This window comes from Macrobrachium nipponense, chromosome 31 (assembly GCF_015104395.2).
Source record: "Macrobrachium nipponense isolate FS-2020 chromosome 31, ASM1510439v2, whole genome shotgun sequence".
Lineage (NCBI taxonomy): Eukaryota > Metazoa > Arthropoda > Malacostraca > Decapoda > Palaemonidae > Macrobrachium > Macrobrachium nipponense.
In genome coordinates this window covers 43,983,360-44,001,235 of record NC_061093.1, presented here as the reverse complement: position 1 = coordinate 44,001,235, position 17,876 = coordinate 43,983,360, and the positions used below count along the sequence as shown (strand labels likewise).

General features: G+C 38.9%; 1 protein-coding gene across 3 annotated transcripts in view; it reads left to right on the top strand.

Annotated features, from left to right (window-relative positions):
* LOC135206936 (potassium voltage-gated channel subfamily H member 2-like) overlaps positions 1-17,876 on the top strand; it is a 1,544,997-nt gene that overhangs the window by 1,408,141 nt on the left and 118,980 nt on the right. For 2 of the 3 annotated variants that reach the window (XM_064238441.1, XM_064238443.1), the window contains 2 exons: positions 5,871-6,019; positions 6,862-7,004. In XM_064238441.1, the coding sequence (XP_064094511.1) occupies positions 5,871-6,019; positions 6,862-7,004 (292 nt within the window). Of the gene's footprint in view, positions 1-5,870; positions 6,020-6,071; positions 6,221-6,861; positions 7,005-17,876 lie in introns of all 3 variants that reach the window. The other variant, XM_064238442.1, reaches the window with a different exon arrangement.

Here is a 17,876-nt window from a genome sequence, read left to right as displayed (position 1 = left end):
TCTGATTAGAAGTTGCAAACTATCAATTTTCCATTTTTGGATTCAGTATTTTCTTGTAGAAAGAACTGCCCATTTGTTAAGAAAATCGTGTACTAGTATGTTAAGAAGTCAAAAGGTTTTGTATATGCATGCTTGCATCTCTAAACAGACACAATGACATAACCCCACTTGCCTTAAAAAATGAAGAGGGGTGTATTATCTTCAAATTCTTGCTTCATGAAAATAATGTGGATTTTCTACAATTCTTAGTTGCCTTTTATCTTGCTGTATTAAGAGTTTGAGAATACATTTGCAAGCAAGAGTGATGAGACCTTTGTAATTACTGTATATTTTTATGAATTTGGCAGAATGGAAATGTATCCTTTTGTGCCCCATGTACTGAATGTCCAGTGTAGAACAGGATTAGTTTTTGGGATAAATTCAGTTAGACAAGCATAAAAAAAAGTGTTTGAGCCTAAGCTTTGGGATGAATTAGACCTTTTGAGATTTACTCAAACACTTCAGCAGATTAGGATATCTTTAAAAAATTAATTTCACATGCTGTCATACACTAAAGTACAGAGTTGTCTGTTGAAGGTCAACATTTTTGATAAACACAAGAGCTGCAAATGAGTTTAGAAATCAGAGGAATTCACTAACAGGTTTTCTTTCATCACCTGGTGCTGGGCTATTGATTATCTATTGAGTATTGCCTCAGCCTAATAGATCCCAAGTACATCTGGGCCTCATGCTTTGATCTGGATCATGTACAGATTTCCAGTAACCCAGCTCCTGCATACATATATTATCATGCTCAATTCTTCATGGGTGTCTTTAGCACTAGTGCATTTCCCCTAATTCCTCAACATTACAGACCAACAGCTTGCAGCTCATCCCTGTATATTTATTTTTGCTAGTAATGAAGTGTGTGCCGATTTTATTCCTTTTTTTTATCTAGGCTCCTTTCCATACATTTTCTGCTTGTATATAACTAAAACAGATTCATATTTTTCTTGTTCTATAAAAATTATATTTTTGCACCTATTGCAGATCATGATTGATTGATTGATTCTATTAGAGTTTTTGCACAATTCATCACGTTTCTGTTTATTATTTTTCAAAATTTTCAGTCTTATAAAACAGGTGCATATGCCTTGAGATCTTAATATTCTCATAAACGCATTATGTGACCGAGCGGTTTTGTATGTTACAATTAAGGACTTTCTTTTAAGTGGATTTTTGCCAGAACTGCCTCCTTGCATGGATGCAAAGCATCGCTATGCCAACATGACTGTGCATTGGCTTTTCTCAACTATTAGTTTCTATAAAATCATTACTTGCCTGATTTTAATCAATAACTCACTCACTTTCACATGCCCTCCCTCCCACTCTCTCTCTCTCTCTCTCTCTCTCTCTGTCTCTCTCTCTCTCTCTCTCTCTCCTATGTATGTATTTATGTACATGTATGTATGTATGTATGAATGAATGAATTTGATACATAGATAGTAGGTACAGTTTACACTATTTCAGAGTGAAATATGAGCTAAAAAAAAAAATGCATTTTTATGACAATTCAGTCTACCATTTTTTCAGTGATGATAGTGTTGGATAATGTTAAATGTCAAATGAATTGATTGTTTACATTCAATTTCAGCAAAGGAAGAGCAAATGAAATTAAAAAAAAAGTTATAATAATACATATGGAGGCATTACCTGTTGTTCTCTCCAGTCACAGAAGGGATTTCATCAATGGAGGGAATGCCATTAGGTTACTTGGAATACTAATGCCCTTCAGCTCCCCATTGTTTCTCACTACTCTGTCAGAGCATACAATTAAGGTAGAGAAAGTTGGATAAGAGGTTAATCTTCAAATTAGTGCGAGCGACAAGGAGAGACAGGTTCTTAAACAATACCCATGTAAGCCTTAGAAACCAGGAGAGGTGGGTTTTGATTCTAAGTGCATTTCTTGTCATTAAGACGGGACTCACTAGGGATTAACCTGGGGGTTTAAGGAAGGCTTCGTCTCACTGCTTTCAAAATTTCTGTTGGGCAAAGATGGTCATCAAAAGTCGAGCATGTGATTAGGTTTAGAAACTGTGGGCCACAGGGTGATTGAGATCAACCAAGTGAAGCTGAGGTGTGAGGCTGAAAGCTAAAGTCTTGATAGTGAAAGAGGGATGAAGCAAGTATGGTAAAAAAAATGTGGGATTGTCTTTTGTAACATTTTCCATTAACAAATAAGTAATACTACAGATAAACAAAGTGTTATGCCATATTTCATAATTTTCATAAGATGTGTACAAGAATACTTAAGTGTGTAATTGTCCAAAGTGGGCATCTCTCTCTCTCTCTCTCTCTCTCTCTCTCTCTCTCTCTCTCTCTCTCTCTCTCTCTCTCTCTCTCTATTAATCTGTTTATCCGTCTCCTTATCTTATACTTAGCCTAACGCTTAATGTTCGCATCTTTCATTGAGATACTTTATCCACTTTTTGTTTGTACGTCAAACCTTCTGTTTTTTGTCTCCTTTAATCATTTGCCTCCAAAGTCTATTCTCCTAGGACTTTTAGTTGCCATTTTCACTTTATATTCATATTTTCATTAGTGTGAGTGTATGTGTATGCGAATTTGTATGGCGAACTTTTACCTAGATTTATATATGTGCTGTGCACACTTGGATATATGCATGTATATATATATATACATACATATATATATATATATATATATATATATATATATATTATATATATATATATATATATACATATTTTATAATAATTTTCATTCGTGTGAGTGTATGTGTATGCAAATTTGTATGGCGAAATTTTACCTAGTTTTATGTATGTGGCTGTGCACACATATGTATGTATGTATGATGTATGTAGTATGCTGTAATTTATTAGATATTTATGTATAATATATATAAATATATTATATATTATGATATATATTTATATATATAGATAGATAGATAGATAGATAGATAGATAGACACACACATATACACAGACACAGTAATGCCTTTCTCTTATGCGATTCGAATTGTGAGAATTCACAGATAAGCAAACTTTTCACTCGACCCTATCTAATTGTCTTACGTGATATTTTCTCTGACATGCAACATTTGCAAAATCCTCGAGAAAGCTTGCAGAAGTGTTTGTTTATTGTTCAAGTAATTTATGAGTTTTCATGCTTTTAAGTGCAAAATCTGTATGAAAAATATATTTTTATTTCTGTACCTGAATAACACAAAGGTAATTACAGTACAGTGTACTTGTACAAGGTGTGATACCCATTCACAAAGTTACTGCACTTTACGAAGTTGACACCCCTGCAGAAAGTGTTTGTCTAATTTTTGAAGTGCATTTGTAAGTTTTCCTGCATTTAAGTGAAAAATCGGCATGGAAAATTTATATATTATATTTTTGTACTTAAATATGATTTAAAGGCAGTACAGTTACAATATTATACCCTTTTGCAAAGTCTTTGTCACTAGGACTACACATGACCTCGAGATGAGGGTGGTTCAGTCGTGCTGGTTTGATAAGATGAATTCGTTAACATGCTAAAACATCTCAGGCATAATTAAGAGTTTTATTCTTGTCGTTTTGTGAAAGTTACTTGTTAAATTCTGAGAAAAGTGCTGGTGCACTGTATTATATGTAATTACAGAACGTACAATTAGTGTAATTTTACAACGTGATACCCATTCGCAAAGTTACTGCACTTTTCAAAGATGTGATACCCCTGCAGAAAGTGCTTGTTAAATTTTTTAAATATTTTATAAGTTTTCGTGCTTTTAAGGGTAAAATCGGTATGGAAAATTTGTATCCCAGTCCAATATTTTTAACTTATTTCTCTGTATGTCCTTACCTGTACAGCGCATAATTTTAAATTGATTGAATTTTACCTTTACCCTCTACGAACAATACGTAGATGTCTTCTTTATTTTATTGAATTGTGCTGTTACTGGATTTTTAGTGGCGATCTCCAGTTAGCGGTGCCGATCTCCAATTAGCGGTGCCAATGTCCAGGTAACAGCTTCGTCTATCTTTGGTTAATGGCACCAATAACTGACTAATGGTGCCATTAACTGGGGTATTAGTGCTGTTATTACTGATTTTCAGTTTGCAATGATCTTTGGTTAGCAGCACTGGCCGGGAACGGAACCACCGCTGTTAACCGGGGACTGCTTATATATATATATGGCAGTCCCCCGATTACGACGGGGGTTCCGTTCTTGAGACGCGTTGTAAGCTGAAAATCATCGTAAGCTGGAACATCGTTAAAAATCTTAAGAAAACCGTACTTTTAATTCTTTGGGTGCATTAAAAACTAAGTATGTAAACTACATTCTTATTGCATTTTCATAAAAAGAAAACTTCAAATATTGATTATTTTGCATTGTTGGAGTCATATTTCTTCTGTCAGATCAGCGTTGTAGGCATCGTAACCCTGGAACATGCGTCGTAAACCTGGAGATAATTTCTGATAAATATAATTCAAAAGCATTGTAGTCTCGGAACGTCGTAAACCGGGGACTGCCTGTGTGTGTATGTGTAGATATATATATATATATATATATATATATATATATATAATATATATATATATATATATATATATATATATATATTATATATATATATATATATATATATATATATATATATATATATATATATAATATATATATATATATATATATATATATATATATATATGTATATTTGTGGTTATATATCCTATGTGTATATGTGTGTGTGTGTGTGTGTAAATTGACATAGCAGATTTGGCCCTTGGGTAAACCAAGATAGGATGGTTTTCAAGAATTTCATAATATTATACAATACTCTTTAATCTGCACAAATCTTCTTTTTTCACTTTGCCCCTTTTCACTTAATTTGCTTAAAAAATTATAACCTTACTTTCTCTTGCTATGAAATAAACTACAGAAAGGGATCCCTTGTGAAATTTTGTTTAGTGTGAATTCTGTGGGGTTTTTTAAGCATACTGTAACATTTTGGTAGCATATCATTTTAAATCAATATTCTATGTATGCAAAAAAAATTCCATGTTGATATATGATTGTAGAGTAAAAGGGAAGTAGCCAATAATTTCCTCAAGTTTAAAATCATAGAAACTAAAAGTAATGCATATGCTAGATTATGGCTAAAACTTGTTATTTCATGCTGGGTAGCTGGTTTAAGAAAAATCAAATTGCAAGGGAACTGCAGTTTCGATGACCGACCTTTAATAAACTAAACTTTCAGAGGAGATTGCAGAAATATGAAAAATCCTAACTCACTCATTATTACTAACATTTGAAAATGGCATACATTTAGAGAGAGATATTGATTATACATATGTAGCTTATACATACTGTGGAAGATATATCTATTAATATATATATAATTATATAATATAGAGATATATATAATATATGATATATAATATTATAATAATTATTTAATATATATACATATATGTATATATATATTTTATATATATATATATATATATATATATATATATAATGTGTTTGTGTGTGTGTGTATGTAAGTATGTATGTGTGTGTGTGTTTGTATGACCCTTGGAGTGATGAGAACATTGACCCTCTCAAATCCTTTTCAATCTTTCTCATTAAATTCCATCCCTTTTCCTTTTCGTTTTGGCATTCCATAATTTTTACAATGATTTTTACAATTAAAAATTTTTCTTTATCTTTTTAATGGAGTTCAGTGATTTCATAGATATATTTTCTTCCTTTTTCTATCTTTTCAATAGTCTTTATTATGATTATGATTATGATTCTTATCATTTTTCCTGGGTCCTCCATCCGTCCTTCCCTGTGCCCTGCTTGTGTCACCCTCGCCCTCTATTTCCCTCAGCACGCCTGGTCCTACACAAACGGCATCGATATGAATCTGGTGCTTAAAGGCTTCCCCGAATGCCTTCAAGCCGACATCTGCTTGCATCTCAACCGACTACTAGTTCAGTCCTGCCCTGCTTTTGAGGGGGCCAGTCCGGGATGTTTACGGTAGGTAGTCCTAAGGTAGTTCAGACGAATGTCTTCTTTTTCTTCCTTCAAGCACGCCTGGTCTTATACCAATGGTATAGACATGGGAGCTGTGATGAATATGTATCCTGAGTGTATTCAAGCCGACATTAGCCTCCACCTCAACCGTAACTTATTTGAAGCTTGTCCGTCCTTCGAAGGAGCAAAGCCCGGGTGCTTGAGGTAAGTATGGCTTCTTCTATCCTGCAACACACTCTTGAGACTTGAATCTTTTAAGCTCTTTAGTTCGACGCCTCCCTTCTCAAGACTCAGATTTTTACAGGGGACATCAGTGAAAAAGAAGAAGTGCTCAAATGACGGAAAGCTGCTACAAGTCATTCTACTTCAACTATTTTTTTTTGTGTTTTTTTGTTTAGCATCACTAAAGTTAGATTTCAATGTTAGTTTGTGTGCTCTTCAGCATCAACTTTGCTAACAAACTAGAGTGTTGGTTTACCTATTGTCTGTCTAGATAGACGCTTATGTATTTTAGTTATATGACATTGATTGACATGCTTATGTTTTTCACAGAGTTTAGGCATTTTCTTATAGTAGTGGCATTGCAGTAGTAGATTTGAGATAAACTGAGAGGATGATATAGTAGTTTAAGGATGATTATTTTCTTATTTTATAGTAATGCTCCGTAGACTATTTTATCTTAAATGAAACATATAATAACAAATATGTACATTAGTTACCTTATATAATCAATCAATGATTCAAAGCCAAAGTCCCCTTGTCGTTAATTACCTTAATATTTGTATGTAAACTATTTCTGTACTTGTCATATCCTGAGAATCCAGATTGTTTGTTATCTTCCAAAGGGCACTTAGTATGAAGTTCAAAACAACACATGCGCCTCCAGGAGACACTCTGGTGCACAAGGGGGATGTCCTCACCTCCATGTACTTCATCTCCAGAGGTTCCATCGAGATACTTAAGGATGATGTAGTGATGGCCATCCTAGGTAAGTGTTCGCTGCTTTTCCTGTTATTAGTGTTATATAGTTTCAGGGTTATATTTCTAACCCAGTTTAGACTGCTAGAGGGGTGGTTCGAGGTGGGCCTTTACCTGTTAAGACCTCAGGTTTGTTAGTTATGAAAAATACAAATTAGTTACAAATTTGGTATTTGTTCATATACGGAACAAACCTTCGGTCTTAACATTAGGATAGACTTACTTATTGGAGGGAGGTAAGTCTCTACAACTGACTGGGAGTTTGCCACCTTATCCATTTCCGAATATATAGGGAAATTCTAAGAGAATGGACAATGAACCTAGAACCAAAGATATAAGCGGATCTATTGGTTTTCCCCCACTGGGTGTAGATACCATTCTATTGTTTTACTCTTGTCCCTTGCAACTGGATCCACCTTCACCCCTCTTTTCCCTATTATCTAGAGGGGTGTGTTGCTACTGAAAAGTATATCATAACCTAAGATAGCTTCACAGTATGGCTGACCACCTCACCGCATCCTAGTCCGTTCCAGACATGGACGGTACTCTCCTTCATATTGCCCTGTAGTTAAAGGAGTAGGAAGAAAGTAGTAAAGAAAAAGACCAGTCATCCCATTCATTCTACTTTCATACCTTCATCTTAGACTAGACGCAAACTGACCCGCCAGGGGCACTGGATGAGCTATATCACTTGTTGGGCCGCCACCACTGGACCCAAGGAAAAAGTGTCCAAGGATCTATGGGCAACATCTTTCAAATAAAATGAGGTGAAAGTTGTTTGGCGTTTCCACACACCAGCTTTCAGAATTCTATCAACAGACATGTTCTTCTTAAAAGCCAGAGAAGCACTCAAGCCCCTGATGTCATGAGCTCTAGCTCCCACCTGGCTATCTGACCCTCTGTCTTTTGCCATATAAGCATCTCTGATCGTCTCCCTTAGCCAAAACGATATTGTATTCCTGGACACTTCCTTCTTGTTCCGTCCTGTACTTACGAACAACCTCCGGCACCCCGGCCTGAGGTGCCTTGTTCTCTTTAAGTACTCCCTTAGTGCCCTGACGGGGCACAGGAGCATCTCATCTTTGTCATTGTCTACAAAGTCTGCCAAGGAAGGTATGGTAAAGGAGTCGAATCTGCCGTCTACTATTGTTGGGTTTTGGGTCTTGGCCACGAATTCTGGGACAAACTCAAATACCATTGACCTCCAACCTCTCGAGTGCTTTATGAGATATGACAGGCTCCTATCCGTGGACTGCCTTAGTGGTTCGTAGGGGGGTTTTGTCAGACTACTCAGTACCCTGGTCAGATCCCAATCTGGGGCTTTTAGCTCCTTTGGTGGGCATGAACTGTTTCAAAGCTCCTCATAAGCATGGCCAACTCCCATGAAGACGAAATGTCCACTCCTTTCATTCGTAAGACTGAGGCTAGAGCTGCCCTGTACCCCTTCACTGCAGATACAGACATATACTTTTCTGATCTGAGATATATCAGAAAGTCTGCTAACTGCTGAATAGTGGTACCGAGTGGAGACAAGTTCCCTCTACGACACCAATCACAGTATGCTGACCACTTTCCTTGGTATACTGTCGCAGATGATTTTCTGATATTTCCTGCCATCTGAGTTGCTGCTTTCTGCGAAAACCCTCTCGCTCGGAGGAGATACTTGACAGTCTCCACCCGTGAAGCGATAGGGACTTCACCGACTGGTGGTACCTCTCCATGTGCGGCTGACACAGTAGGTTGCTCCATGGGGGTAACTCTCTCGGCACATCTACTAGGAGTTCCAGTAGGTCTGGAAACCACTCTGCTTTCGGCCATAACGGGGCTACCAGGGTCATCTTGAGGTTCTGAGACTGCATTACCCTGTTCAGAACCTGACGGATTAGACAAAATGGAGGAAGTGCGTACACGTCCAGATTGTCCCAGGGGTGTTGTAGCGCATCTTCTGCTACTCCCTCTGCGTCTGGGACTACTGAACAATACACTACCAACTTTTTGTTGTACCTGGTTGCGAATAGGTCTATGATCGGTCCTTCCCACAACATGAGCATCCTGTCCACTACCTGTTGGTGCAGGGACCACTCCGTTCCCAGAATCTGATCCCTGCGGCTCAACTTGTCGGCCACTATGTTTCTTTTTCCCGGAAATACCTGGCCCTGATGTCTACCAGGTTCTCTATAGCCCACTGGTGAAGTTGAACTGTCATCACATGTAACTGCCGAGAAACTAGGCCTCCTTGCTTGTTTATATAAGCTACTACTGTGGTGTTGTCTGACATCAATACCACTGAGTGTCCCTTTACTCTCTCCCTGAATTCCTGTAGAGCCAGAAACGCTGCTTTTAACTCCAGCACGTTTATATGGAGTTCTCTGTCCTTGCAACTCCATTTTGCTGACACCATCAACTCCTCCATATGGGCTCCCCAGCCTTCTAGTGATGCATCTGAGAACAGCAAGAGGTCTGGAGAGGATTGTTGAAGGGGGACACCCACTGTCAGATTGTCATCGTTCACCCACCACAGCAAGTCTTTCCTCACTTCTGCCGACAAGGGAATTTGCTCGTACGGGTGATCTACTATTGGTGACCAAAAATCTCACTTCTCCATTGTAGGGACCGAAAAGGTGTAGCCTTCCTTGTGGTACTAGCTTCTCCAGGGAGGTTAGGATTCCCAGCACCACCTGCCACTGTCTTGCTGGCTGTGTCTGTTTTCCCAGAAAGGCATTCACCACTTGTTTGCATTTCTCTATTCTTTGGACTGTCGGGAATACTTTGGCTTGTGTTGTGTCTATAACCATTCCCAGATACTCCAAACGTTGACTTGGATCCAACTGCGACTTTTCCTGGTTTACCACAATACCTAGGCTGTGACAAAGCTGCAGGAGGGTCGCCCTGTTCCTGAGTAATTTCTCCCTGGACTTTGCTATCACCAGCCAATCGTCCAGATATCTTATTAGCCTGATCCCCTGAGCATGCGCCCACGTTGACACGAGAGTGAACACTCTTGTAAAAACTTGAGGAGACGTTGTCAATCCGAAGCACAGGACCTTGAATTCGAAAGCTTTCCCTGCAAGACTGAAGCAGAGAATTTTCCTTGAAGACTGATGGACTGGTATCTGAAAGTATGCGTCCTTTAGATCGACTGTCAGCATAAAGTCTCCAATCCTGACTGCTTGTAGAACCGTTTTTGGAGTTTCCATCTTGAAACTGGTTTTCCTTATAAACAGATTCAGCGTTGACAGGTCTATTACTGTCCTCCACTCCCCGTTGGCTTTGGGTACCAGGAAAATCCTGCTGTAGAAGCTTTTTGACGGACTGCATACTTGTTGCATAGCTCCTTTTTCCATCATCTTCTTCACTTCGTCCTGAAGAATAGTGGCCTTCTGAGATTTGTGGGCATAAGCGACGTGGGGTAATGGCTGATCTGTCAGGGGCGGGGTTACCTCGAACGGGATCAAATACCCGATCCTGAGAACATCCACCATCCACTGCTCTGCCCCTAGTTCCTGCCACACCTTCCAGTGATTTACCAGGCAACCCCCCACTGGTGTGGCCGAGTGATGGGAGGCGCCCGCCCATCCTAGTCTTCTTGAGCCTCTCCCTCTTCCCCTATTGCCCCTTCCTCTGTTGTTTCTATTGTGAAAGGGCCGATGAGTTAGCCTCTTTGGGGAAGAGGGTCTTGTGACTCTATTAGGGATGTTATGTCTCACTGTCTTCTTTCGAGACATTTGCTGCTGTCTTCCCTCCAAAGGAGTAGCTTGACTGTTAGACGTTTTCCTAACTGCCTGTTGCACCAACCTATCGTTAGTGTCCATCCTTCTTCTATCTATTGCCTCTTCCAGTATGAGCTCTGGCAACAGCAGTTGCGATTCCAAGATATCCCCATTCCTCATTGCTAGCAGGGAATCCAAATCCACATTGCGGCTTAGTCTAGCCAACGCTACATCTCTCCTCATTAGCAGGATATTTGCCCAAACATTGGCACTTACGTTTGTCAGGTACGCAATCGCCTTGGAACCTGACTGTAGTAATCTAATGAACAATGGTTCATCCACTACTTTTCTTGTTACTTCCGAGGATGCAATCTTCGCCACTGCTGTTGACCAAAGGTCTAACCAAGAAGCAGCCTGAAAGACAGAAGAAGCTGTTGCTTCTAACGTAGCAGCCTCTTGGTACGTCATCGAAGGGCACTCCATTTTAACCTGATCCAAGGTTAATCCAGGCCTTAATCTTACAACATTAGGGTTCACTTGTCTAGACAGCAAAGGGACCTTCGGTGTCGTATAATATTTCCTTTGCTTTATCATTGGAGGGGGAATAAATTTAAATGATCTATTAGATCTTAAGGAATTATCCCTTCCTGCAATCTTTGCGTTTACGTGTTGCAAGACCGACTCCGCATGACTCAAACAAGGCTATTCATACAACACCTTGCTATCCCTTTTTAATCCAAATGCCATGTCAATTCCAGGCGGAGGCATACCGGCCGGTGTTTCTGTCTTCTCCGAAAGATTATTGAATTGACGAATCAAATCAATCACCTCTGCATACGAGGCCAGAAACTCTTGGTTTTCTCCTTCCTCCGGCTCTAATGTACCACTCTCCGTCACAAGGATGTTGTCTTGCCCCTATCTTCTGACAGACGGCCCGGAATTCCACGGCCGCGGTCTCTTTGATCTTTGCTGGCCGCTGTTGGCTCGATCCCGATAGTCAGCAGGGGAAACGAGAAACGCCTCACTCTTTCTCTGCTCACGGATCTAGAGCGAGAATCTCGTCTAGATCTCCAAGATGAAGGCTCCCTTAAGACAGATATAACTTCGTCTCTATTAGTATTGGCATCGTTTATGAGCGTCGGAGAACTCGGCCTCGACCTTTCATCCAGACGGACACTGCCTTCCAAGAACCTATCCGCCGAGGTTGCCAACTCCCTATTTTTCGTACTTTTAATAGGAGCCTTATCGTCCTTCGTACGTATTTTGAACGGCCTTACGGGCGAAACTGGAACCTGCATTCTATCCTCTGCTGAACCTTTCGCCGCCAACGTCGATTTTACCAGCGGTATCGTAGTTTTTGCGATCCGAACTGGCAACTCCGCATCGGCCGCTAGTTCGTCGGCCGTCGCCTCTCTCGGTTGTTCGGATTCTTGCGAACGGCTTCGTCTGCTAACCTTGTGCTTAATAGCCACTGACTTCCTGACCTTCCTGCTGACTTGGATATGACAGTCTTGGTCCGAAGATGAGGAAGAATTGATTCTTCTCCTCTTAGCCTGAGGATCCGCCAGGAACTCCCGAATCCTCCTCCAACGCTTGACTGGCGCTCGCCATGACGTTATCGGACTTAGCGATGACGCCGAACTAGAGGAAGAAGACGAAGAAGGCGAATCACACTTTTTCTTTTTGTCTCTCTTATTCATTCTCTTCTCTATATCCTGTAATTTCTGCATTACAGTTTGCATTGACGGGTCAGAAGGCGTATTAGCGTCTGGGTGCAGCGAAATAGGCCAAGAAGCAGTCTGTGACGTCATCACGCCTGCCATATTGGTGTGTGACGTATGTTGTGACGTCATCCCTCTCGCAGGGAGAGACTGAGAGGTTTCTGCTGGCAACCGCACGTTTGCTGCCAAACTACCTCCCACGTTCTGCATCGCTGTAAACACTGAGTTTGATGGCGAAGTCGCGGCATTAATTCCCATAAATTGCAAGCCCGGGGGATGAGGAACATTCAGCGCTGCCGGACCCTGCTGGAACCGTGACGCCATATAATGCGCAAGCAGACCATCCAAGGTTGGTACGCCTGGTAGGCCTAGCGCTGACCACGTACCATCCAACCTATGCGCTTGAGGAGCAGGAGCCTGGAACAAAGATGGCGGATCTCCCCTCTACTTGCTGGGAACAAAGGAGAGTGCATATTATTCATAAAAATTTGATATACCTTACATTTATATTTATGATAGAACAAGAGAGTATAACTGGCTGTTATTAGTAATGTAACAAAGGGCTTGTTTAAAGTACAGCAGTTTTATAAATATGTTGTTATATTGGGTTGGTGATCATTTACCAAAGAGCAGTTAACATTTACCTCTGGATACGTAAATACTTATCTCGCCAGTCTGTATATAGCTATTGGATTAAGAGGATTACTGTAGCTTCGGTTGAAGACAAATAAAGAAGATTTAAGAACATCGGTATTATCTCTGATTATTCCACCAAGTACAATTGGGATGTAACAGATGGTAGCAGAGACGTCATCGAATCTCGGACCTGGTATACAAGTCAGAGAAGACATCGAGATTAACAAGTGCTTTCTTGTGATTAACAAGTTCCGAAAATTTTGTGAAAAATTTTTGTAAAGTCTAAAATGCCAGAAAACATGGAGTAAAACACCCTTACCAAGGGGGGTGGAGGGGTCAACCATCAGCTATGTTTAGAAGAACAAAGGAACTTGAACTTTTCCCGCCAATAACCTCCCCCTAAGATGATATGCGGAGTGTAAGGTTCCTCATGTAGGAAGAAGACAACAAGAGGTATTACTTATATTACCAGTATTACTTCTTCTATTGAAAAGTTGACGCTGGTTGACATAGGTTGACGCTTCAAAGAAAATTCTGAGTGAGAAGTTTTACACCCAAGAAAATTTATGAGACCTCTAGTATGCGTGTATTTTTTTGTAATTTTATAAAGATAAATTAAGTTAAAATTTTCAAAATTAAACATTTCGAAAATTTAAGCTGAAGGTTACCCTGAAAATCCCTCTGGTGTTTAAGAAAAATTAAATTAAAATGGATGTTATGTACAGAGAAAGCATGGACTTGAACAAAGAGATTTGTGAACTTGAAAATTTGGTCATATTCAGAAAAACCGATGGTAGTTTTGTCTTTCATCATTGTAAAAATTGTGGAGGACCTTTGCTTGGCCACATAAAGGATGAAAAGGATTGTGACCCAAATAGGAAATGGACCAGGATGAAGTAGATAGATAGAAGATACTTTATCTGCACATGGAATGTTTTCTGTAAATGTGGCACGTATGGACACAAGAAAAACGGCTATTAAATGTGATATATGTAAAAAGAATTTCATGAACAGGATGGAAAGGGAACAGCATATCAAAATTATGCATAAAGATATTTCGACAAGTGTGGTAAAGGAAGGTGCTTATGATTTAACAGCAATCATTACTATGGGAAAAACTATTGGTGAAGAAATTGCCAAAGGATTGGAAGCGAAAAGATCAACACAGATTACTAAAGCGAAACCTCCTCCAATCTGGGTTGGTCAACTTTTTTTTTTTTGAAAAGTTTTTCAAGAAGTAGAAGCGTGGAATACCTCGAACAAGGATGATAATTTTACCAAGTATACTGATTTAGTAGAGAGCCTGAAGAAAATAATAATGTCAAAGATTATGTTGTTTTTCTGTGCTATTGGATAAAACATCTGAGGCTCTAAACAAAAATGTAGCAGCAGTTTTGGAAATTCTTAAGCAAAAGTATGCAAAAACTACAGCAGAGAAGTGTATTGATGTTCTCAAGTCAATCTTGGAATTTTCCGTAAAGGAAGAGGACACTATGAAACTTACTGGACAAGTTTGAAGTCTTGATCTGTGATTGTATGAGAGAGGAAGAGTTACTGTACATTTGTATTACTTGTTGGGTGTTATGATGGTAGAAAAAGCATATGATCGGGGGAATATTAATGCAGAAGAGAAAAGAAGACTGATGGATGCTATGGAGACACATGATGGAACTGATAGGAGACCGCGAGAAGACAATGAAGTTTTTAATCTTCTGAAGATCGAATACAGAAAGTTAAAAATCGAAAATAATAGAAATATTAGAACTAAATTTTCAGGATCATCTGAGAATTTGTCTTCGGTTCACTATGGGCGAAAATAGAAGTAGATGGCAAAGATGGCAAAATTTTAAGCAAAGACCTGATTTTCATAGATTTCGTAGATCAGATTCTAATCCAGGATTTTGGAGGACTCAGTCTGGAACATATAGGAGGGCTCCCTCGCGGACACCATCAAGACCAGGATCATCTTCGAGGCAGTCGTCCAGTTTTAGACCATACTCCAATGGTAGGCCATTTTCAAATGGAAGATCATCTTCTAATAGTAGGCCTGCTTCAAATGATCGGAAACAGCAGCAAAATTTGACTGAAAGAGTGATTATGGTCGAAGAAAATGTAGCAAAAATCTTGGAAAAGATTGAAGAAATGTCGAAGAAAGGAAAGAATGTGAATTTTGTAAGTATGGAAGAAGTATCAGAGATCATTGATGTAGATATCAGCGATGTAATGTTTGCTAAAGAAGTTACCGAAGTAGGAGCTCTGATTTTGGATACTGGTTGTCCAAGTAGCTTAGTTGGAAAAAGTTGGCTAGAAATATATCTGAAGAAGAATGGTATTAAGAAAGAAAATTTGCATAAAAGGAGTTGTTTCCAAAAATTCAGATTTGGTCCAAGTAGAATATATGAAAGTAAGGAAATTATAGAAATACCAATAACAATAAAGGAATCTGAAAAATCTGATACTTTCAGAAGGATATTGCTTGAAGCTTTTGTGCTGGATGCCGAAAATGTGCCATTGTTGTGTGGTAGAAATACTATGAAGAAATGGGAAATGGATCTAAGTATGCATAGAGATAAAGTGACAATCAACGTCGACACAACCCGTGAGTTCGAATGTATGTATACTGCAGGAGGTCATATGGTTCTTCAGCTGTATGAGGATAGAGCATTTTGGACTACAGACGCGACGTATTTTACTTGAAGAAGGAAGTAGATAGAGAGTTATGAGAAGGTGAAGAAAAGATTCATGAAGTAAACCAACCACAAGAATGAAAATCAACTACTTCATGCATATAGGAATGCAGGAAAACTTAATGAGAAAATGCGAGAAACAATAAAAGAAGTGTGTGAAAACTGCAATATATGTAAAAAATGCAAGAGATCCCAGGGCACACCTAAAGTTGCATTACCAATAGTTTCTGATTTTAATCAGATTTGTAAAACCATGGACTTGAAAACAATATGGAGAGACTTATGTATTATGGATGATCTGTTCCTTCACCAGATTTATTCAAGGAGCTGTGAAGGATAAAACCGCCGAGTCAGTGGTTGAATCTCTCAACACAGCATGGAACTGGAGGTTTGGGTTCCCTTCTCAAGGATACTGGGCAGATAATGGACCAGAGTTTAAGAACCACGAAGTTAAAGAGTTTGCTTCAAAACTAGGTTTTGAAGTAAAATTTGGTCCAAATTACTCACCCTGGAGCAATGGAATAAACGAACGTAACCATTATTCTGCAGATATGACGGTGAAGAAAATTCGAGAGGCAGATAAGAAAATTGATTTAAAGAAGGCTGTAGAGATGGCTGCTTGGACTCATAATACAAACACCAGTATTTTAGGATATAATCCTATGCAGTTTGGTGACAGGAAAGGCTGTAAACAATACCTGGAATTTTCTACAGGAAATGTCGCCACTGAGGTCGATGTTTGACAGTGAGAATGTGAAGTTAATGATCGAGAGACATCACATGATCACCAAGCAATTCAGGGAAGCTGAATATTCTTCAAAGCTGAAAAGGGCTTCACAACAGCAAAACAATAAATTTAATAACATCATTTACAAGAAGGGGATATGGTTATTTTACCAAGATAAAATGAAAAAGCCTGGTGTGGTCCAGTAAAGGTTTTCACACACAGAGGTAGAGATGTTTACATTTGGGCGAATGGCGATTTAAAGAAAGTAGCCAGTTTGCAAAGTACAACTTTGCTCTCAAAGAAATATTCCTTCGGAAATTTCAAGAGAAGTAAACAACGAAGCAAAAGCAGTGGATTCTACTCCAAAAATGGCAGGAGAGAAAATATCAGTGGATCCTCCAGCCAGTAACTAAGAATGAAGACGATCTCAAGATAATAAAAGAGGAGACTGAGAAGGATTTTCATTGGAGCATTCTGGTTGACTTCAGAAAAAACCGAGTGTTTTTATGAGGAAATAACAAGTTATGTAGTGGAATTGCCTGTTAATATCACAAGATGCCAGAAGTGTTAGAAGCAAAGAAGAAAGAATATGAAAAATTTTGTTACATTTTGACACTTTTGAAGAAGTGGAAGATGTAGGGCAAGAAAAGATAGGCAGCAGATGGGTGATCACGCGAAAAAGGAGAAGCATGACGGACAAAAACTGATTACAAAGGGAGAATTGTCGCCAAGGGGTTTCATGAAAAAGAAAAACCCCAAGCTGATTCACCAACAGCTATGCGTGAAAGCATGAAAGTCTTCTTGTCCTTGGCTGCAAATGAGAATTTTGAGCTTCAGTCTATTGACATCAAAGCAGCATTTTTACAGTCAAAACACACTTAACAGGAATGTATTTGTAGAACCTCCAAAGGATTTAAAAAAAGAAAACATTATTTGGAAACTCAGAAAAACCATTATATGGATTGGATGATGCCAGTAGAAAATTTTCGGCTGAAAGTTCAGCAGATTTTCAAGGAAGAAGGTCTGAAGACCGTGAGTGGAGATGAGGCATACTACTATCAGCAGAGTGAAGGAAATCTGATTGGTATGATACTTACTCATGTAGATGATTTTTCGATAGCTGGTACAAAAGGATTTGTAAAGAAAGTAACAGACTTGTGTAAAGAAAATTACAAGTTTCAAAGATAGAAAAGAATAATTTCGGTTCACAGGGATAGATATCATCAAACAGAAACTGGAATAACAATCTCAATGGATGATTATGCGAGGAGTCTTGAGAAAGTGGAAGATATCAGGAAAGGAAAAGCTAGTGAACTTTTGACTAGTCAGGAACTGAAAGTATTTCGCAAGTATGTAGGAAAGTTTAGCTGGTTAGCAGCTAATACAAGACCTGAACTTTCT